Source organism: Euleptes europaea, chromosome 7, assembly GCF_029931775.1.
Source record: "Euleptes europaea isolate rEulEur1 chromosome 7, rEulEur1.hap1, whole genome shotgun sequence".
Lineage (NCBI taxonomy): Eukaryota > Metazoa > Chordata > Lepidosauria > Squamata > Sphaerodactylidae > Euleptes > Euleptes europaea.
In genome coordinates, this window is record NC_079318.1 from 32,012,773 (window position 1) to 32,034,823 (window position 22,051).

The window sequence follows — 22,051 nt, forward strand, 5'->3', positions numbered from 1 at the left end:
TGCGGGCGGGCTGCGTGCTCCTCCTCGGCCCCCCGTCTCCCTCCCTCCCCGCCTGCGCGTTGGTGCATCTGGCTCCGCTCTTGCAGCGCGGCCAAGAATGTGACCAACTCCCCAGGCGGGGCTCTTCCAGGAACAGGCGCCGCCTCCCCCCGGCCCGGCTCCCGGCCCTTGTGCAAAAGGCAAGCGAAGGGGGGCGGCAGGGGAGCGCGTGAGGGGCGGGCCTCGGCTGCGGGGGAGTATATCCCAAACTCTATATTTTAACTGGAAAAGTTGGGGGTCGTCTTATACGCCCAGTCGTCTTATACACCGGACAATACGGTAGTTAAGAGAAGAAACACACGTCCAAAAAAATTGCATAAATTCTGGCCTTAGAAGTATACCATAAACTCTGTGTTCGTTGTCTTTATAAAGTTTGATCATGCCTGCTATGAAAATATTCAAATAATTCAATTATGCAGAAAACCAACTTTTGTAGATTTTATAACGTAAAATATTATGTAGTTTTGTTTAATGAAGAAGGAGGATACAGAAACTAGCCATTCATGCTTTATTGATGTCTTTTGTCACTCTTGGCTTAGGCAGCAGTCTCTGAATCTGTGCAAAAGCTCAGTGTCAGGTTTTTCAAAGGACATTTGCTATTTTGCCAACTTCTCTGATTTGCTCTGTGTCTTTCTTCGCTAGATTTCAAACAGCTCAAGTGGGAGGTAGAGCGTGACAGGTGGCTTCACAATAAAGATGCAAAGAGTATCATCCGGCAAAAAAAGAAGTTCCGGCACAGACCCCTGAAAAACAAACACAGAAGCAACAAGACCAGAAAATAGCTATTGCCCCTTTTAAAGATAAATTCTTTGAAAATTCTTTCCACTTACAGCTAGGCTTTACTGCTCAGCCATGTCTCTTGATCTCTTTCCCTTAGGCCATAAATACCAGACCATTCATTGCATTTATAATAAACTGAAAAATAAAGAGTTGCTGTTATCTTCTGCACAGCAAATGAATTTTTCAAAGGTACAATTGGTTATGCTTTTATTCTAATTCTGAGGAGAGAAAAGCCCTGCTATACTTTAATCTGTAGTAAAATGGAGAGGAAAAAATGGGAGCACACTAATTATAAGCAGGTCAAACATACCTTCCAGGATAGATGGGTATCTCCTGTTCATTTTTTGCCTGAAATCTAAGAAAATGAAAATGTTTTGAAGACTGTGTGTAACAGTGAACTGCAACAGATTTTAGTTGCAGCAATTACCCAATTCATACATTTCTAGTTTTGTTACTACTCCTACATACCTACACTGCCTCCCAAATAGGTCTGCTTATTTTATGTATTTATTAAGTGCATTTCTATCCTGCTCTTCATCTGAGGAGCTTGAGGTGTAGCATACATGGTTCTCCCTTCTTCCTGTTTAACCTCAGAACAACCCTGTGAGGTAGGATAGCCTCAGAGAGAGCGCCTGCTCTAAGATCATCCAGTTAGCTTAATGGCATACAGGGATTTGAACTAGGGTCTCCCTGGTGTCCAACACTCCGACCACCTGGCTCTCATTCATTGTGTTACAGACGGTTTCCAAATGACTTAGTTCAGATGTAATTGCAAACGTGGCTGGTCACTCCCTGGTCGATCCTTGGACTTGCATATGCTTCTGTGCTTACACAAAGCCAGCTAACTGCCTACTTAAACTTTTGTGGCACCCCACAGTTTGCTGCTGTGTCTGAACTGCCAAACGGCGTTTATTGTGTTGCCTGCAAACAAGTATTCAAAACAGTGGTTTCTTGTTCCCAGTTGAGAATCCTGGTTTGTTTGTAGGGAAAGTGCCCACCATACGTGATTTAACGTGCAAGGTTGATTGGTACCATGAAAAAGTTTTATCTCGGCCAGCTGATACATGAAAGAAGCCTTGAATGTGACCTCTGCAAATCCAAGAAAGCCAGCTAGTGTAGAGTTCTATAACATTCCCCTGACATGTTCTTTTAATAGAATCAGTGACAGTGAGAAAAGGGAGAATGGAGCCAAGTGCTTTGTAAAATGAATGCTAAGCTCTACCAATGTAGTGTTACATTACAACTCCCATATTCTCGAGCAGAGGTTCCCAAACTCTGCTCCGCAAAACATCTAGTGCTCCATGAAGAGAATGAAAAGAAAAATACTACTGGTGCTAGTATACGGGTGCTAGGTGAAAATTAGTGCTCCATGACTCAAAAGGTTTGGGAACCTCTGTTCCAGAGGATAGTAACCCCCAATGTGGTGGCCGTGGACACCATTGCACCCACCAAAGGGTTTTCTGGTGCTCGTTGGCTTCTTCAACAAAGTATCTCTCCCCTAAAGCAAAAGCTATTCCTGGCTTTCCTCCATCTCACTGGACCAGGAGGTGCTTCAGAAGAACTCAGGCAGTATCGTTTTTTTCTGTCCGCAGAACTTTGCAGGAGGATGCTTGACCTGGAATCCCAACAATATGAGACTGGCCCAGCCCCCTAAAGCACCCCTTTTGTAGAGATGCCCACTACCCATCCTCAAAATTCTAAAAGTGCTGAATTCTGAATCAGTGGGGACCTCTGATCTAGAGCCAGAAGCTGATAGCAGTTGAAGTTATTGTGAAATCGGAACACTTCTTTTGACTATGCCAAGGGGTCCAAATACATTCATTGATTACTGTGGCAGGAGCATCAGAGTGACACCGGAAAGTAGCTTTTCAGTTACCTTCTGTATGTATCGCCAAATCAGGAAAGAAAGTCATAAAAAATGGACATGTCACTCTGCTCCATGGATGCACATTCTTCTGATCCAAGGAGAGACTGTCTGTCACAAGAGCTCCTTTCACCAGCACAAAAAGCCTCTTGTGTTGGAGGAAGGTTCTTGTGCTGGATGAATGCATTATCAATGCAAAAAATAACAGACCAAAATAACCAAATAAACATCTAACGTATCACAAGATTTGGGTGAAAAGCCTGTACTGAAGTTCCTAAATTTCTTTATAATGTCCCGGAAAAGGAACTACATTTGATTAGTCTTCTGACTAAGAAACAAACTAGAAACTATCAAAAGTTCTTTTGATAACAAATTTTCTGAACAGTTAGTCTTTATATTTGACAGAAATCTATTTATCATGTTTATCCCATTACCTTGACTTGTGTCCATTTCGTGATATAGAACATAGGCTCCACCAAATCCCAAAACTTCCAAGATTAGAACGCCTTTCATGATCTTTTTTGCCAGAAGAGGATTCATTGTGCAGCCAGCTTCCAGGAGATTCCAGTTCACTACTGAGAAAGCATTCAGGCATTATCACAGAATTATCATAGAAAAGCCATATTTGTTTTTTCCCACTGTGCTAATTCTCCTGCTAGTCTCCAATGGGATAGATACTATTATTTAGTAAGAATGCCTTTCTGCTGTCTATATACCAAACGGAGACGCCGTATTAAAAGTTACCAATAGATTTAATGTACTAATCAGAAATGGACACCTGAACCATTATAGAAGTTGAATTGTTTCAGCCAGGCAACTAGATGGCGGAAGCATATTTACCACCAGTTACAGCGGGGGATGCAGAGACCCTGCTAAGCCTATTGTTACAACGGTATAGCAATATTTTCATATTTTAGGGACGTTTTAAAAAAAGGTGTGTGCGTGCGCTGTGATGCAATCAATGACAACAGCACCCTCCCTTGAAAAATCCTCATTATTGAAGGCATGTGCAGAAGAAAATAAACTGACTCCACAACTGTGAATATGCGCAAGGAGGGCAGATGTGTGGAAGAACTGATTTCAATGCTTGTGGATCAACTGCCAAGAAAATCAGGAGTAAGTTGAGCATGTGGAAAAGCCCAATATACTGGTCAGATTTTACGGTTCCATGAAATCCTTTTTGCTCTTGTGTCACAAGAAAAACCTTTACCAGGACATAAATGCTTTCTATATATTGTCCTTTGGCTGCATTGATGCTGCAAAATATTTTAAAGTTGTGCTAATAATACTGGGTGGGGGAGTCAAGAACTCATAGCAGTGAAGCTTGCTTCCCATACAGTCGACTTAGGAAAGTTATTTGGCTTTAAGTGTCCCTACTTCCTAACCCACGTAGAAGCTTTAATCTTTTCCTTCTGATACTGAATGTGTATGACCCTTTATGCCCTGACCTGGATGACCCAGGCTAGCCTGATCTCGTCAGATCTCGGAAGCTAAGCAGGGTCAGCCCTGGTTAGTATTTGGATGGGAGACCATCAAGGAAGCCCAGGGTTGCTGTGCAGAGGAAGGCACTGGCAAACCACCTCTGTTAGTCTCTTGCCGTGAAAACCCTAAAAGGGGTCTCCATAACTCGGCTGTGACTTGATGGCACTTTACACACACATTGATAAAGCTTGCCTACAATACCTATGCTGTTTATGACTTCCCCATCTCATACCACTGAATATATTGGCTCAGCTCAGATGTCTGTTAGTCTCTTGCCATGAAAACCCCAAAAGGGGTCACCATAAGTCGGCTGCGACTTGACGGCACTTTACACACACACACATGACCCTTTATGCAGCACCAGCACAATGCACATTGTTTCATAGCATGCTGGTGTGGGGGAACAAAATGCAGTGAGATGGAGCTGGAAGTCCTCAGTTCAATTCTTGCCTTAGCTAAAAAAAAAAAAAAAACCCATTCAGCCTCACACATAGATCTTCACTTCACCCCTGTGACGGGGACTGCATGCAAGGAACTGCATGCATGCGGTACATACACATGGACCAGACAGGTAGGCACTGAATTGCATTCTGAGATTTGTTTTTGCAATTTCCGGTTTGGGCAACGATGGCTCTCCAAAGCGGAACCCAACTTGTTTTCTGCAGCCAACAAGCCAATGGGACGCGGCTCAACACTCGCCCCTCCCTTCACATGCCATTTGCTGGCTGTCAGTTGACCACGCCCCCCACGGGCCCGGCTCTTTCCAGCTGTCCCGGAAGCGACCCGGAAACGACACGTCATTCTACTTCCTCCTCGAGGCCCTGGACGGCGAGCCTCGCGTTGGCGTTGCTTCGTCCGGGCGTCAGACTCCGTGTAGCCCTTGACGCGGCAGCCGTTGCAGCGCCCACGTACCTTCGCCACCCTCCCCTACTCCCAGTGTCCCCAGCGGCGCACAACCAGCCTCAGAGTCCTCGACGAGGCCTTGTTCCTTCCTTCCTTGTCTTCAGAACGGGAGAGCGGAGGTCGAGCGAGAGCATGCGCAGTGCACGGAGGGGCGTCTCAGCGCGCGCGGCAGTCAGTTGGTGACGTCACCACTTCCTCTCACGTGACATTAGTGCTTTCTTTTTTTATATAATTTTTTATTATTTTTATAATAATAATTAAAAAAGAAAAAAATTAGAATATACATCAATCAAAACTCACACACACAAAAAGAAAACATATAAAATCCAAAAACATAAAAAAGATAAGGGCACTTATAAAACCATCACAGTTACATTGCATAATATAAATTGTGTTTTCTTATTAAGAACGTGAGAAAAGCCCCGCTGCTCAGACCAAGGTCCAGCAGTCTGTTCACACAGTGGGCAGCAAGGTGCTTCTAGGAAGCCCCCAAACAACACGAGTGCTGCAGTGTGTTCATTCATTCCATACAGGTCCCTCTTCGTCACCGGCGGGAGGTTTTGGGGGCGGGGCCTGAGGAGGGCGGGGTTTTGGGGAGGGGAAGGGCTTCAATGCTTTAAAGTCCAATGGCCAAAGCAGCCGTTTTCTCCAGGGGAACTGATCTCTATTGGCTGGAGATCAGTTGCAATAGCGGGAGATCTATTACTAATAAACAACAGCACGTGGCTCTGAGATTACAAATAACTCAAATACAATGATATAAGATACTGCAATCTTCATTCATATAATGCTCATCAATAAATCAAAACATATTATATACATAAACAGAAAGCAAAAGGGTCCCAGTAGGAATTAATGTTCATTCCAAGTCCCAAAGGAATTAATGTTCATTCCTGAATAAAAACAAACTGTTCTAGGTACCTGGAGGTTGGCAACCCTAGTTCCATAGCACCGAATATAATAGGCAAATATATTCTTTGGGACCAATGTACCTTCAAGGGTTTGCACTAGGATTGCCAGGTCCCTCTTCGCCACCGTTGGGAGGTTTTGGGGCGGAGCCTTAGGAGGGTGGGGTTTGGGGAGGGGAGGGACTTCAATGCCATAGCCTCCAATGGCCAAAGTGGCCATTTTCCCCAGGTGAACTGATCTCTATCATCTGGAGATCAGTTGTAATAGCAGGAGCTCTCCGACTACTACTTGGAGGTTGGCAACCTTAGTTCACACCTATTTACCTTGATGCAACATCATCACAGCCCTTAATGAGTCTGATATTGAAAGATACCATGAAAGTAATGCCCGGGTTAGTTTCGTCTGTACAAGCGGAAATGTCAACAGAAAAGGGTATATAAATAAAATCCTCCATTGTTAAAGGCAGTGTACCACTTTATTAATGCTAGAGACAAGGGGACACGGCTGTGAGCTTCTCGTGGCATTTAGATGGCCACTCCTGGAAACATCATTGGAACAGATTTTTTTCTGTAATCCAGCAAAGCAATTTCTTGTGTGTAAATCCAGGGATGGACTCATATGTGGAAAATTTGGTTTAGAGTGGTTGGTTTTAGCTACATCACCTCCCCCACAGTTGTTGGCAGGGGGAATCAGATATGACTTGCACTGCATTTTTCACTATCAAACTGTTATGTAAGATAGTGCTGCTGAAACACAGAATGTTTTCTTTTGCAGTAATACAAGGTAATCTTGAGATGGGAACTTTCATTAAGCATTAAACTAGCTACCAAAGCATGTTATGAAGCCTTTGATCACTCCATGAGAAACTTCCTCCTTTTATAGTTATGCAATGCTGAATGTAATATTTTGTTTGCTATGTCAACCAAGCAATTTCTTTCTTGTATCTTTGTTTGACTTTTCCAACCATCATGGCAATGCTACTTAGCTTTAGTGAGGATTGCTTGCAAAGCATAAAGACTCCTTTCAGCACATAGGGTTAGAGAAGTGTCTCAGTTTTCTCTTTAGGAGAATAGAAAGGGAGGAGATAAGGAAGCTGATCTGGCTGGCTTGTTTGTAAAAGAAAATCCAAAAAGCTGGTGCTAAGATTGATTACTCCGCCCCTCAAAATACCCTTTTTAAGGCCTTTGGTATCCTAACAAAACTGGAGGCTCTCACAGCAGAAGAAGCAAGCATGACTGAGAAAACGTTTGTAGATGAAATTGAGAAAGCCCTGGAAAAATCCAAAGGCCTTAACCTCAAGGAGCTTCTGTTTTGCTATCAGGGGACCTTCTATCCCACCACTGTATGCAGCGCAGAAACATTTAAAGCTCTGGAAGATTTTGAAGCCAGAAAAGATGACTTGGTGTTGGTGTCTTATCCCAAATGCGGTGAATACAACCTCAAGTTATTTCCTAGAGTCCTACAGGAATAATGAGAAAATGTTAAAATAAGTGAAGATGTTAAATAGCATTGTTGAAATGGCAGTTAAATTGTGGCAGATTAAGTAGCTTGCAAAGCATAACAGCAGTTAGGTGTACTGCTTCTAATGCGCTTGAAAGCTACCACCACCCCTTGAAAGCTACCACCTCTGTTCTTGACCACCTCCACAGCTACTGTTACTAGTTAACGTTAATTTTGCCCAGCTGCGGAGGAAGTATTGATAGGGTTACCAGGTCCCTCTTGGCAACTGGTTTTAGGGGCGGAGCCTGAGGAGGGCGGGGTTTGGGGAGGGGAGGGACTTCAATGCCGTAGAGTCCAATGGCCAAACTGGCCATTTTTCTCCAGGTGAATTGATTTCTATCGGCTGGAGATCAGTTGTAATAGCAGGAGATCTCCAGCTGGTACCTGGAGGTTGGCAACCCGAAGTGTGTATCCTCAGTAGACTGAGGAGTGTCCCATGGCAGTGGGGAACTGTCTTGGTAGTAATGTTCCATGTGACAATTTAAATAAAAGTGTGTTAAGGAAGTTTGCACAGTGAAGCTGGCAGGGGGAAAAACAAGTTGGTACAAATAAAAGCGCGTGACAGTTTTAACACGCTTTCAAATTCAGTTTGGATTAATCCACAAAAACAATGTTATTGCATGTTGTACTGACATCTTTGTCCTCAACTGATTTTTTCTCTCTCTTCGTGACTGAAATCTGTCTATACTAATGATACTGTTAATCATAATAAATTTGCCTTTCTTGGAGTGTCAGTAGATTGTTCAGTATTACAAGTAACTACCTGATCATAAAAGACCAACTTGAATTTTTTTTAATATGTACTAGGATAAAAGATCCTGCCAGGGTTAAAAAAATCCTTTAGAAGTGCCATATATTTAAATTTAAATTTCATTGTTTGTTGATAATTGATTTGGAATCTAGTTTCAATCAATTGTTATGAATGGTTCAGGACGAACATATTTTATTTCTGAGATACAGGCAAGCATAAACATGACTAAGCACAACAGGGTAAGGAGAACAATTCTCCTGCAGGTGCTCTTGGTTTTGGTCCCCATCCCTTCAGTACCACACTCTTGAAATTAAACAGTGTAATAATAATTTTAAAAAAGTATGCCTGAGCATGCACAGAGTGTCTTCTAACATTTCCAGTTAAGGAGCTAGGCTTCTTGGGTTTACATAAGGGCATGAGCCTCGGCAGTTCTTGGCCCAACAACCTTGCCAGCATTCTGGGACAAAATAACTGCGTGTGTCTCTGTGATAGTATTTCTTTCCTGTATAATGTCTACAATTCATGCTTCTGTTCCATACCAGAGCCTCTTCGCTCACTTCTCCCACGGGTGTAGTATGGTGTGGAAGTGGCTGTGGTTTATTTGTCATTTAAGCTGGTTTTTTTGTACTGTTTTAAAATAGGTTGTTTTGACAGCCATCTTTGCTGTGGCTCACCTGGAATAATAAGATAAATAATCTGGTCCAGCACTTCCTTGAGTTTTGTGAAATGTACATAGAGTTTCTGTGGGAACCAAGGTTTCCTCATTGCTTCAAATTTGAAACTGCCAGGCACAGGTGTCCCCTATTGTATTTGCACAGGAGTTCTTTCTGAGTCATCGAATTCAGCTTCCAACAACTGAAGGAATCCGTGGGCTTAAACTTCTATCTACATTAACCAGCCTTGTCTGTGTTCTGGTTAATACTCAAGTTGTCAGCACAGCCTATGGTAAAGGCTTTGAAGTAGCTTGGCAGCACTTCTGTGCCAACCTATCCAGGCACAGTTTACTTTGCACAACTCGATATCATGAAAGGACCTGCAGCCGCCGAGAAGCATATGGCCTACTCATTTTTTAAATCCTTTTTTTTTGTTCCAGGTATTAATTGGCTGATTCAAATCGTGAATGATCTAATTGTCACAACACTGCAAACTAAGCATGAGAATGCAGAACTGCCTTTCATTGAGTGTGGAGATCCTGAAAAGTTTCAGGTCAGTATGTTGCAGAACACTCCTCACAGGAGATCAATGGAATGACGGGCACCAGAGCTTCTGGAGCAGGCCCACCCAACTTGTGACCTACCAAAACAAAGTATTTAATGAGACCTTCATCATCATCATTCCTTTATTGGCATAAAAAGACAATACATAAGGATACAAAAGGGATGGAAATATTAAAAGGTGCCCTTTATATAGGGTTGCCAACTGCCAAATACGAGCTGGAGATCTCCTGCTATTACAACTGATCTCCAGCCGATAGGGATCAGTTCCCCTGGAGAAAATGGCCGCTTTGGCAATTGGACTCTATGGTATTGAAGTCCCTCCCCTCCACAACCCCCACCTCCTCAGGCTCCGCCCCAAAAATCTCCTGCCGGTGGCGAAGAGTGACCTGGCAATCCTACCTTTATAGAATGGTTAGAAGACAGTTACATCGAATAACATTGTTTTTTGATACTGCCATCTAATTAACTGTTTGGAGGGCTTTTAAAACGAACTTGCAAAACTGTGCCACCGTCTCCAAAATTTGGGGCAAACAATTGTTCAATAAATAGGAAATGTTAAAAGAATCTGAAACATTCTATTAACCAACAGGGGGCTTAATAGTTCATTACGAGATTCTGTATAGAAACTACAGTAAAATAAGACATGAGGAACCGTTTCAATTAATGAGCCCTTTATAACAGTCCACCGAGGGCTCACAAACCCTCCTGTGGTTTGGTTGCCTGTCTTGGATTGCAGATACAGGGTGGTTATTAAGCACCTGCAAGATGTGATGCTCACATTCAGCTTGGTGGGTCACCAGGCTTATTGAGAATCCTCTTATTTCAAATGCCTTTGGGTTAGTATGGAAATACTATATGTGAACATAAAGCAAATTGCTGTTGTACATGTACAATGATATTACTTCTCTGTTTTTAAAAAAGAGGATGAAACAGTTCCCATCTCCAAGGATCGTGGCCACACACCTCAATTACAACCATCTTCCTAAGTCCACCTTCAAAAATAAAGCCAAGGTAAGTGACTGATTCATTTATAGAATTTATTAGGAGGTATTTACAGCAGTGATTCATGGCTTGGGGGGCAGGGGTGAAAATAAGTGGGTACGGGCTGGTATGGAGTAACAGCATGAAAGTGGCTGAAGTGGTACTTCCCATTTTCTGCTTTGAGTCTTACTTAGAAAGTACTGACAGATATCCAAGTTACTTTCACTCCTGTTGGGTGTGTGTGTGTCTTGTCATGTTTCTGGCAGTTGCTGTTAGTACAACGCAAGTGGTTAAGTGGTAGGGGAGTTTTAAGCTGTGGATTGGATCAGTCACATTCCGAGGGGAAAACATGCATTTAATAGAATCATAGAATCATAAAGTTGGAAGGGACCACCAGGGTCATCTAGTCCAACCTCCCACACAATGCAGGAAAATTACAACAACCCCACCCCCACACCCCCAGTGACCCCCAGCTCCAGGCTAAGAAGATGGCAAAAAATAAAAAACCCTCCAGGATCCCTGGCCAATCTGGCCTGGAGGAAAATTTCTTCCTGATCCCAAAGTGGCGATTGGCACACCCTGGGCATGCAAGAAAGGGCCACAAGAACCAAACACTCATGCAAACCTTCCTGCCCTCCTTCTCATGGTCTGCCTAAGGTCATAGAATCAGCATTGCTGTCAGATGGCCATCTAGCCTCTGCTTAAAAACCTCCAGGGGAGGAAAGCCCAACACCTCCTGAGGAAGCCTATTCCACTAAGGAACCACTCTGTTAGAAAGTTCTTCCTAATGTTCAGTAGGAAACTCTTTTGATTTAATTTCAACCCGCTGGTTCTGGTCCGACCTTCTGGGGCAACAGAAAACAACTCAGTACCATCCTCTATTTCTTCATAGAAGTCAAGTCAATCAAGAATTCTCTGTGGCATGTCCCAACAGGTATGATTCCTTTTTTCGGCATGTAGGATACAGGTACATGCTTATTTATTTCGTTTATAGTTCATTTTCCTCCCCAGTGGAGACCCAAAGTGGCTTACAATATTCACCCTTTCTCCATTTTATCCTCACAACAACCCTGTGGGGTAGGTTAGGCTAAGGGTGTGTGACTGGGCCAAGGTCACCCAACGAGCTTCCGTGGCGGAGTTGGGAGCTGAACTTGGGTCTCTTGGATTTTTGTCTGGCATCTCACCGCTATGCCATGCTAGCACAATGCATAGCTTTCTATATTTTTTTAAAAATCCCATAATTCCTCCAAGGAGCTCAAGGTAACATTATTCTTCTATTCTCCAGTTTATACCCACAACAACTTTGTGAAGTAGGTTAGGCTGAGAGATGATCCCTCTCTCCAGGAAGTTTCTCATGTCCTAATCTCTGCTCTCTGACCACAACACCAAGCTGGCCATCAGCGTATGAAATATTTTTAATTGCTATCCAAAGAATGCAGCCAGGGCACCCCCTGGCAACAGAGCCTCGATGGCCACAAGAGATTACCAGATTCTGTATGTGGGATATCTGCTCATACCTGCTCACCCACTCTCCCTGATTTCCAGGGAGGCAAAATCAAAGACGCGAGGGTGTCCAAGATTGTGCTTTTTGAGAGTCCTGTGGACTTAACCATGCCTACCTTTTCAACCTGCTGCTTCTCTGACACAAGAATCAATCACTTCTAGCTGTGGCTGACATATTATAAGATACCTATAGTGGACTGTGAAATGGTGGTCTTCTTCATGAGCAGGCGAGTTAAAAATTGTTGTCTTGTTTATCTCATTCCAGATACTGGTGGTGTTTCGAAATCCTAAAGATACAGCTGCATCGTTTTTCCATTTTCACAATAATGCTCCAAGTGTTCCAAGTTATGACTCTTGGGAGGAGTTCTTTTCAGAATTTATGAATGGGAAAGGTACTTTTTGTTACTCTTGTATGGATTTGGGAGTTTCAACGCTGCAGGAGAAATGTATCAGGATGACTGAATTACAGCTTCACCCATCTGATCTGAGGTTTGCTCTCCCTAGCAGGGGGAGAATTGGGTTCTGTAGCAGCTCTGATTTTCCTTGCAGTGAGGGTGTATGAGCCAGCAACTTCTTGTCCGGGTTTGGAATGCTGATAACAGCCCTTCCAAACTCCCCCTGGGCAAGGTACAGTTCGTCTGACTACAAGGTTGAAGGCTCTTCTTTGTCCAAACCTTATTTCATCGGCCTTTGGTTCTCCCCCGGGAAATTCGCACCACAACATGCACGGCTTCTCTCGTTAATTTTATAAAACAAGGTTTATTTTCAAGAAGATAAAAGCAACGTTCTCCATTCAAAACAAGCAAAAGAAAATAATTCCACAAACTAGTAAAGGCTGTCGAAAGAGAAAGAAAAAAAAAGAGATTTTCCAAGCCGAGGCAAGTGCCTTAAAAAACCTCCCCCACCAATCAAGGTTAAACACTTAATCACCCTCTAGCAAGTAACGTTCTTAAAGTCATATACCTGTTACTTCCATACACACCCCCACGCAGAAAGCAGATATCTACCAGGTATCTACTTTCCTGCGATAAAACAACAGCTGTAAAACATTTAAGGAGCTTTCTGTAATCATAACTTCTGAAATGTGAAGTAACAGGGTTGCATCAATGTTGATCCTGCAGGATTGAATACAAAGATACAATTCACAAAAATTCATCACAAAATAACAGTATGAATAAACTTCTTATGAATCAATATAACACCTCGACAGAGAATCTGCCAAAATATTATCTTGCCCTCTAATATGAGTAACTTCAAAAGATAGATCTTGCAGGGACAAAGCCCATCTCAGAATTCTAGAGTTTGTCTCTTTCATCCTATGAATAAATGTTATCGGGCTATGGTCTGTCTCAAGGTAGAAATGTGTCCCTCTTAGATAGGTTTTCAACTTATTCAATCCCCAGACCACCCCCAACGCCTTTTGCTCTATAACACTGTACTTCTGCTCCCTAGGAAGCAGTTTGCGGCTCAAATATACCACAGGGTGTAGACAACCATCTGCGTCCTTTTGCATCAGAATGGCTCCTATGCCAATTCGACTTGCGTCAGTCCTGACAAGGAAAGGTTTAGTATAATCAGGTGGCTTAAGAATTGGGGCCTGAGCAAGTTTTTCTTTAAGAAGCTCAAAGGCCCTCTGACACTCCAATGACCATGGCACTTTGACAGGAACATTTTTCTTACACAAATCAGTTAAAACCGATGCCAGGCCACTAAAATTAGGAATAAACGTCCTATAAAATCCACAGGCTCCTAAAAAACTCAAAATTTGTTTTTTTGTCCCAGGAATAGGCCAGTTAACAATTGCATCCACCTTTATGGCTTGAGGTGAAATTCTCCCACCCCCAATCTGATGACCCAAATGCACAACAGAAGAATTAGCAACTTGGCATTTAGATGGCTTAATGGTCAGGCCAGCATGTTGAATTCTGTGAAGCACAGTTCTCAAGTGTTGCAGATGTTCTTGCCAGTAACAACCCTTAAAGGAATAGCTGCAGGGAAGCAGGTTGCCCGATCTATAATAACAAGAATGAACTTCTTCCCTGATCTAGTAGGGGGAAAAGGTCCTTGGACATCAATCTGTATTTCTGAAAATGGTACTTGTACGATCGGGATCTTTCCCAACAGCGTCTTTATATGGTCGGAGGAGTATCCTACCTTTTGGCATGTTTCACATGAATTTACATACTCTTTAGTATCCTTACTTATTCCAGGCCAATAGAATGCTGAAGTGACCTTAGCAAGAGTCCTCTTAAATCCAAAATGCCCAGACAATGGTAGGTCATGGGCAAGTCTTAAGACTTCTCTTCTAAAGGGCTCAGGAACTATTAATTGCTTTTGTGACTGTAACAATGATCTATTCCTTTTAGGTATAAACTCTCTATAAAGAAGATCATTGTGCCAAAATATCTTACTGTCTCCAGGTTTATCCAGTGGCAAATTAACTTTCTCAGCAGTTTCACGACATTGTTGTAGATCTAAAGATGTCTTTAGCAAATTCCTAAAGACTTGTGAATCAAATTCCGCAGATTGAGCCATACTTTCAGTCTCAAACGGAGACTGGTCACTTTGATCTAACTGCTGTAAAGCTTGCTCCCTCACTCCCTGTTCTCCTGCCTTCTCCTGCTGAGTATATAGTAGCGGGCTCTCCTCACTCTGACTTGGCACTTGCATCTCAACAACCCTAGCCTTGCTTCTAGTAACCACTGGGAACTGCCTAATGCATTCCCCTGCTTTTGACATTTTAAAATGGACATCCATCCCTAGCAAAAAGGCAGGATCATCTCCTTGATGAACCAGCAATGGAATATCATCAGTCCAGTCCCCTACCGTGACCTTAGCATAAGTAACAAGCTGCTCTTTAGGCTGGGCATCATAAGTTCGAATTTCTATCTTCCCATCTGGTTTTAGCCCTAAATCATGAAATGTGGTTTCACAAATAGATGACATATCAGCCCCACTGTCCCAAGTTGCTCTAAGGAGAGCCTTCTCTTGTACCTCTACATAGACTTTCCTCTTTTTAGAGCACCATTCAGCTTGTTCTTGGCTGATATAGCATGAAATGGGTTTTTTAGGGACAGTAGACAAATCAATGCTGTTCACCTCAATTCTATCTTCTGATAGTTGGACTGTACCCTGGGACTGGCTTTGCTGTTCTCTTCCTAATTGCACTTCTCTAGCGGGCCAGTCACTACTTCCCCCAGGTCTTTGCTTACATATCATCTGGGTTTGAAGTGCTTCTCCTAAGGGAGTTGTTGCAAGACTCTCTTGATGTTCTGTCTCCCTTTGCTTTTCTTGATGTTGGTCTTGATTTGCCAGCTGTGTCAGTGGCTGACTTGCAATTCGATGGATCCTTGGTTGCTGCGAAGCACCCTTTTTCACCAATAAAGGGCATCGAGCTCGAATATGTCCCCCTTGCTTACAGTGATAACAAACTCCCACTGTTGGCATAAGGCTGATGTGTTCCTTCTGTTCCTGACCCAAAGCCTCTGCTTGTGCTAAAAAGCGTTGTCTGGGAATTGGAGCTGATGGTCTTTGCTGGTACTCTTCAGTTCTTGTCTGTCATGGGGGCAGGGGTGGCCAATCCCTCTCAGACCTAATAAACCCAAAGCGCTTGGACTGTAAAGGTTGACTTGCAGCAGCAACTTCATCTAACACCTCTGCAAGTATTTGTGTATTCATAGGTCTCTGGGCCCGAGCTAAAACTGCATGCTCTTGAGGAATGGCTTGAAAAATTTGTTCTCGTACTATCAACTCCAGCAGATCTTGAAATGTGTGTGCCTGTGCACTCTCTGCCCACCTTACACACATTCTGTGAACTCTGCTCACAAATGCACTGTAAGACTCTTCTGGTCTCAGGTTGGCAGTACGAAAGCGTCTTCTCAGTTGTTCTGTAGAGAGCCCAAATTGCTGGAGGGCCAAATTCCTAAAATACTGGTAATCTCTTGCTTGATCTGGGGCTAGTTGAGCTAACAACTCAGCAACTTCTCCATGCACACAGCGCCTAAGTACTCCCATATACTCTCTCTCAGGGAGACCATAGTCCTTTGCTGTTACTTCAAACAGGGCAAAAAAAGCTGAAATATCTTCACCTGACCTCAGCTCTGGGAACTTTAGACGGGACCATCTATCATCCTGGTTCTGGATGAGATGGGTCTGGAGCATATTCATCTATTGTCCATTTTGCCCAAGCAACTGAGCTAGCAAAGTACATAGCTGATCCATTGGTGCTGCTGGTGGCACTGCTGGAGAATGCAGGCCCTGAGGGACTGCAGATGACATTGGGTTAACTCCATTACCTGCTGGCTGTGCACTATCTGAAGACTGTAGTTGTTTAAGTGAGGTGCCCACGTAATCTTCCTTTATTCTATTTCGTGTTGCACTCTGCCATAAACATGGGTCTGTTTCCAAATACAGCTCCCGTCTCTGGGAAACACTTGGCAATTTTCTATAGTCCAACATACTCATTCCTAGGCCCTGCAGATCATCTTCAATGCTGAATTGTGGCTTCAAGGGTGATTCAGGAAAAAATTCTTTAGTGCAGCTAGACAGCCCAATAGTCTCTGTTTTATAAATCACTTGGTCAGATGGGCTGCCAGATAGCGAACCCCCTTGACCCAAACTCATGTTAACTTTACTAGGAAGACAAGTAAAAACAAAAAACAAACTTGCTTTGCTTGTTAATCCTCAGAGCTACTCACAGCTGCTGCGGTACGAACACATCCAGGGTCTCCTTCGCTGCCACCATGTATGAGCCAGCAACTTCTTGTCCGGGTTTGGAATGCTGATAACAGCCCTTCCAAACTCCCCCTGGGCAAGGTACAGTTCGTCTGACTACAAGGTTGAAGGCTCTTCTTTGTCCAAACCTTATTTCATCGGCCTTTGGTTCTCCCCCGGGAAATTCGCACCACAACATGCACGGCTTCTCTCGTTAATTTTATAAAACAAGGTTTATTTTCAAGAAGATAAAAGCAACGTTCTCCATTCAAAACAAGCAAAAGAAAATAATTCCACAAACTAGTAAAGGCTGTCGAAAGAGAAAGAAAAAAAAAGAGATTTTCCAAGCCGAGGCAAGTGCCTTAAAAAACCTCCCCCACCAATCAAGGTTAAACACTTAATCACCCTCTAGCAAGTAACGTTCTTAAAGTCATATACCTGTTACTTCCATACAGAGGGGTATTCTGAAGTTGAGACATCTGTATCCCTTCAGCCATAGTGCTTTGATTGGTAAATCTATCTGAAAAAGGTTATAGACTTGAAGAGAGTTGAAAATGCTATACTAGAGATATTGCTGTTTCTGGTATTCCTTTTGTCATATTGTCACATTTGGTCAAACAGGTTTTTGAACCACTACAAAGCCCTGCAAAACCTGTTTACCAGAGAAACAGTGGGATGAGTGTACACACTATGAACAATTATGACTTTATTGTATCATTTTCAGTTCTCTGAAAAATCTATTCTCTGTCTCCAACCAAGTTGAACTGTGAATGTACAGGATGTTTTCAAGAACTGACCTCTTATCATGAGTAGAGGAAAACTTAACAAGATTCTTACAGTGTTATTTATCCTGGACAGAATTACTCCTGTCTAAGTCCTTTGAAAAGATGGCTTAGACTGTAGTAACTCTGCCTAGGATTGCACTTAGTGATTCTCTTTGAGAATAATAATCTGCTCCCTTTCCTTCTGACTGTCTATGACTCTTGTGGGGTATGAAAGGATAGAGTGCCCACCCAACAAAACATTTTTTAGAATCAGCCTACTGTTAAGGTTGTGGCACCTTCCAGTAATAATAAGGTCATTTTGATACCGACTGTCTTTGATCTGTAGTTGCCTGGGGATCTTATTTTGACCATGCAGTCACCTGGAACAACCACATTGACGACGAAAATGTTCTGCTGCTGACATACGAAGACTTAAAAGAGGTGAGCTTATTCCGACTTACTAGCAAGGGATATCTTTACTTCCTGATGGTAAAGGGCCTGACTTGCAGTCACAAGGATTTTGTAAAAGGGGATGAGGTCAGGATCCAGAGCTTAACTTGAGTCAGGGCTCACCTAGTTTGATTGAATATATACCCTTTTTCTCAGCATTTCAATTCAGATAATTTTCAGAGGGGCTTCCAATCAAACAGTAGAAGATACTAAGGCAATAAAATATCGTAACATGATATAGCCAGTAAAAAACAGCCTGCAAAATAGTGATAGCTACTATAAAAACATCAAAATAATTGTTCACTAAAATATGGGTAATTAAAATAATTTAATTTTGCACCCAAAACTTGATAGCGTAGCTGCCAGGTGAAAATTTGTGTGTGGGGTTGTTGGGATGCCATCATAGAAAAAAACGTTTTGGCTGTGCTATGACAGCAAAAAACAAAAATTATAATTCTGTGATTAGTATGACAAACCAGATTTTTAAAGAAAGCATGAAGAGCGAACCCCATTATCGAGGTCTGACAAAGTTCTTTTTGTTGTGCCACAGCTCCGATACCTGAGCCATTTTATTAAGCGGACTCTCCTCAAAATTCATATTAATGACAAGAACAGTGTTAATAGGAGAACTGATGAAAGAATTCCAGAAGAAATGGGCGTTTTATTATGAATATGCAAAACTTAAGGTGTAATACAGTAAAGTAGAAGTTAGCAGAGAATAGTATTTAGATGTAGCTGCAAAACTAGGACATAAATACAATCAAGAATAGCTATAATAAATATTGTATAATTTTTAAGTGGAGAAGGGGAAGTAGTGGGAATAGCTAGGAATGCAATTATAACAAAAGCAGATATAATGGCTATGATTACAGAACTGTACATTAAGGCAGATTAACCTTTCCTTTTTTTAATGATATAAAAAGGAAATCTTTAAAAAGGCTTATTATTTACCGGAACCCCGAAAAGGGTGAAAAAAGACTGTGTGGATGTGTATGTCTGTTATTGTTTTGTTTGTTTTACAAAATAAATATGTTAAAAAGAAAAGAAAAGAACCAAATAAGTTTTCGGACCAAATAAGTTGGTCTGTCCTGGGTATGTGGATCAGAGGGGGAGCAGAGGTACATCCCATGCTCCTCTGACTGCTACAGTCTTCATGCACCTGGTTTTCAATTTGAATTGCTTATTCACCTCTCTGCAGTACAGTTGTAATAGTATGAATTGTTAGGGTTGCCAGGCACCCCCTGGCAACCGGCAGGGGAGGGGGTGGTGGGAGAACTTACCAGCATCGAACTGAGGCCTAGCCCCCACGTCACCAGCAACGTGTTGATATCATTTCTGGCGCTTGCTGGAAGTGATGTCATCACATTGCCAACGACGCAGGGACTCTCTGGTATTTGCGCAAAAACTCTATGGTGGAAGCTGTTTTTACCATAGAGTTTTTGCCCAAATACCAGAGCGTCCCTACGAAGTTGGCGACGTGATGATGTGATTTCTGATGAGGGCTAGAAGTGATGTCAATGTGTCGGTGGCTAGGTCTCATTTTGACACTGGTAAGACCCCTGCCGGCCAACTGAATGGTGCCGGGGGAGGAGGCCCAAAGTGGAGGATGGTAATCCTTTGTATTGTATACCATATAATCAGTATGTATTTGTGGGCCTGCTTGTGTCTACGCTATCAGAATTCACTCAGGAGTCCTCTGCTGGGAATTTAGTTTCCAGGCATGCCAGGTCAGGAATCACAGTGCTTAGGGAGAAGGGGCTTCAGCGGCCATACTGTCCATTTTCCCATCCTGAAATGGCCAAGTGGGGGCCACTATTTGCCCACTTGAGGACTCTGTGTATACTGATGGGGTACATGAAGGTTTCCTCAATCAGGCAAATAGTGCCCCCCCCCCCCAAGGCCACTTCAAGTCTTGAAAATGGTGCAGATGGAAGGCATGAGCCCCTTCTCTCAGTGTACTGCATCCCCACTGCAAATGGAGCCTGCATTCTTGGGAACTGAATTCCCATCAAGAAACTTGGAAGGGCATCTCTGATTGACAGTCCGTAGGATGGAGCTGGACCCAAGAATCACGATCTTAGATCCTGTGTTTAATAGAGATGTCCTTATTGACTCTGACGAGATTAGGCCAAAGAAGGCAGAGCTGCGCTCAGCACTACTTCGTGCTCTGAATCCAATATTGAGACACAATCGCCTAGTCTAGCTTACAATGGGAAATGAACTGCTCTTGCTACCTTGACATGTGTTTTAATTGGATGTTATACTTTTAACTGTATTTTCATTGTTTAAATGGCTTAACGTCTTTAAGGTCCGCCGCCTTGTGGACCCTGATAGGGTGGAAAGGCAGTATAAAAATGTTCTAAATAAACAACTGTGCCACTATATTGCTTTCAGGACTTGCTTGCTGGAGTGAAGAAGATTGCTGAGTTTTTGGGTTTTGCTCCGACCATGGAGCAAAGTCAGTCTATTGCTGATAGGGCTTCCTTCCAAGTGGTGAGGGAGAGATCAAAGGAGACGCATGGTGCAGCTGGTCCCCTTCTCTTCCGGAAAGGTACACTTTAAAAAAAATGTAATTAGTAATACTGCTTTCTCTCCCCCCGGTATGATTTGTAGAAGAAGAAGAGTTAGTTTTTATATGCTGACTTTTTTCACCACTTAAGAGAGAATCAAACCGGCTTACAATCACCTTCCCTTCCCCTCCACACAACAGACACCCTGTGAGGTAGGTGGGGCAGAGAGAGCTCTGACAGAGCTGTGACTAGCCCAAGGCCACCCAGCTGGCTTCATGTGTAGGAGTGGGGAAACCAACCCGGTTCACCAGATTAGCGCCAACTGCTCATGTGGAGGAGAGGGGAATCAGCTCCCAATTCAAGCAAGTTAGGTGTACGTTTTTTGTACCCAGTTACCCTAAAGTTGTGAAGCTTTTGCATTGCTCTTGATTATCAAATTATCTTTATAGTCAAAATCCCCCCCCCCCGTTTTTGTTCTAGGTGTAATAGGTGATTGGAAGAGCCTTTTCAATGAAACACAAAACCAGAAAATGGATGCAAAATTTAAGGAGTGCTTAGCGGGAACAAAGCTGGAAGCAAAACTTAAGTATGATGTGTACTGCAAAGCCTGAAAGTGTGAATAGTTTCATTTTCATTAACATTTTCTTTTATAACGCTCAAGAAAAACCAAAATCAGAACACACATTTCTCTGTGGCAGTTTTCAGAGATTGCAATATTCTTTAGTGTCAGATTTCTAGGATGCGTTTTTCATAAGCTGGGCCTTGTCAAGATACTCAGTAGAGCACAGGATAGCCTGTTCCAGAGAGACTAAGAGAATCTCCATCATGATGTCTCAAAGGAGCAAAAGAAGGTGGCTGTGGGTAGGACAGACAGGTGTCAACCTGGAGGTTTTGCCTGCCTCTTTAATAGAATTGCTTACCTCCAGGTACTAGCTGGAGATCTCCTGCTGTTACAAGTGATCTCCAGTCGACAGAGATCAGTTCACCTGGAGAAAATGGCTGCTTTGGCAATTGGACTCTATGGCATTAAAGTCCCTCCCCTCCCCAAACCCCACCCTCCTCAAGCTCCAACTCAAAGCCCTCCCCCCTGTTGTGAAGAGGGACCTGGCAACCCTACTCTTTAAGAACTGGCAAGAGAGGCTGCAGCTGCAGGGCTTCCTTCGCTGTTCTTCCACAGGCTGGTTTTGCCCATTCTGTGCTCCCACCTGCTGTGGGACGAAACCAAATTTCCGTTTGCTACTGCAGTGGAGACAGGTGGGAGGAAGGACCTGTGGAAGAGCAGAGCAGGAAATGCATGCTTGCTTCCTGACTTGCGGTTGAGATCTTTTAGTGAGTCAGGCAGGACCCCTGAGCGGACACTGGACAATCCTAGACCATTTGAGAACCATTTCCTTGCCTTTATAAAATATTGAGGTTATCACAGTACAAGGGGCTGAGCTGCTATCGAAAATAAATGCAGGTCGACTGTTCAGCTCCTGATGATGTGGGAAGGTTTTCACTTGTTACTTGGTCAGATACATCAACTATACTGTACAGTTTATACTGTAAAGCTGTGTAAACCAAACATGGGGGGAATTCCACCTTTGGGTTTTCTAAATTTGGGGGTATATAATCCTGATGGATTTGGATTTATAATTTTTCCTATGTGGATAGGATAACTAAACTCAGTCAGGAAAGTGAAGTTT

General features: G+C 43.0%; 3 protein-coding genes across 3 annotated transcripts in view; 2 read left to right on the top strand and 1 right to left on the bottom strand.

The window, feature by feature from the left end:
- CEBPZ (CCAAT enhancer binding protein zeta) overlaps positions 1-851 on the top strand; it is a 26,203-nt gene extending 25,352 nt beyond the window's left edge. The window contains exon 16 of the mRNA XM_056853349.1: positions 682-851. Within this exon, the coding sequence (XP_056709327.1) occupies positions 682-821 (140 nt within the window). The 3' untranslated portion in view covers positions 822-851. The remainder of the gene's footprint in view (positions 1-681) is intronic.
- Positions 544-3,241, bottom strand: CEBPZOS (CEBPZ opposite strand). Its single transcript, XM_056852504.1, has 4 exons — positions 3,118-3,241; positions 1,130-1,174; positions 870-954; positions 544-782 (listed from the first exon to the last, which is right to left on the bottom strand). Exons 1-3 carry the CDS (start codon positions 3,221-3,223, stop codon positions 872-874), a joined length of 234 nt encoding a protein of 77 aa, XP_056708482.1. The 5' UTR covers positions 3,224-3,241; the 3' UTR covers positions 544-782; positions 870-871.
- Positions 3,242-7,156: 3,915 nt separating this feature from the next.
- SULT6B1 (sulfotransferase family 6B member 1) lies at positions 7,157-21,122 on the top strand. The gene is made up of 7 exons (XM_056852882.1): positions 7,157-7,404; positions 9,322-9,434; positions 10,367-10,456; positions 12,195-12,321; positions 17,753-17,847; positions 20,251-20,407; positions 20,847-21,122. The coding sequence occupies exons 1-7, from the start codon at positions 7,209-7,211 to the stop codon at positions 20,975-20,977; spliced, it is 909 nt and encodes a 302-aa protein (XP_056708860.1). The 5' UTR covers positions 7,157-7,208; the 3' UTR covers positions 20,978-21,122.
- The last annotated feature ends 929 nt before the right edge of the window (positions 21,123-22,051 follow it).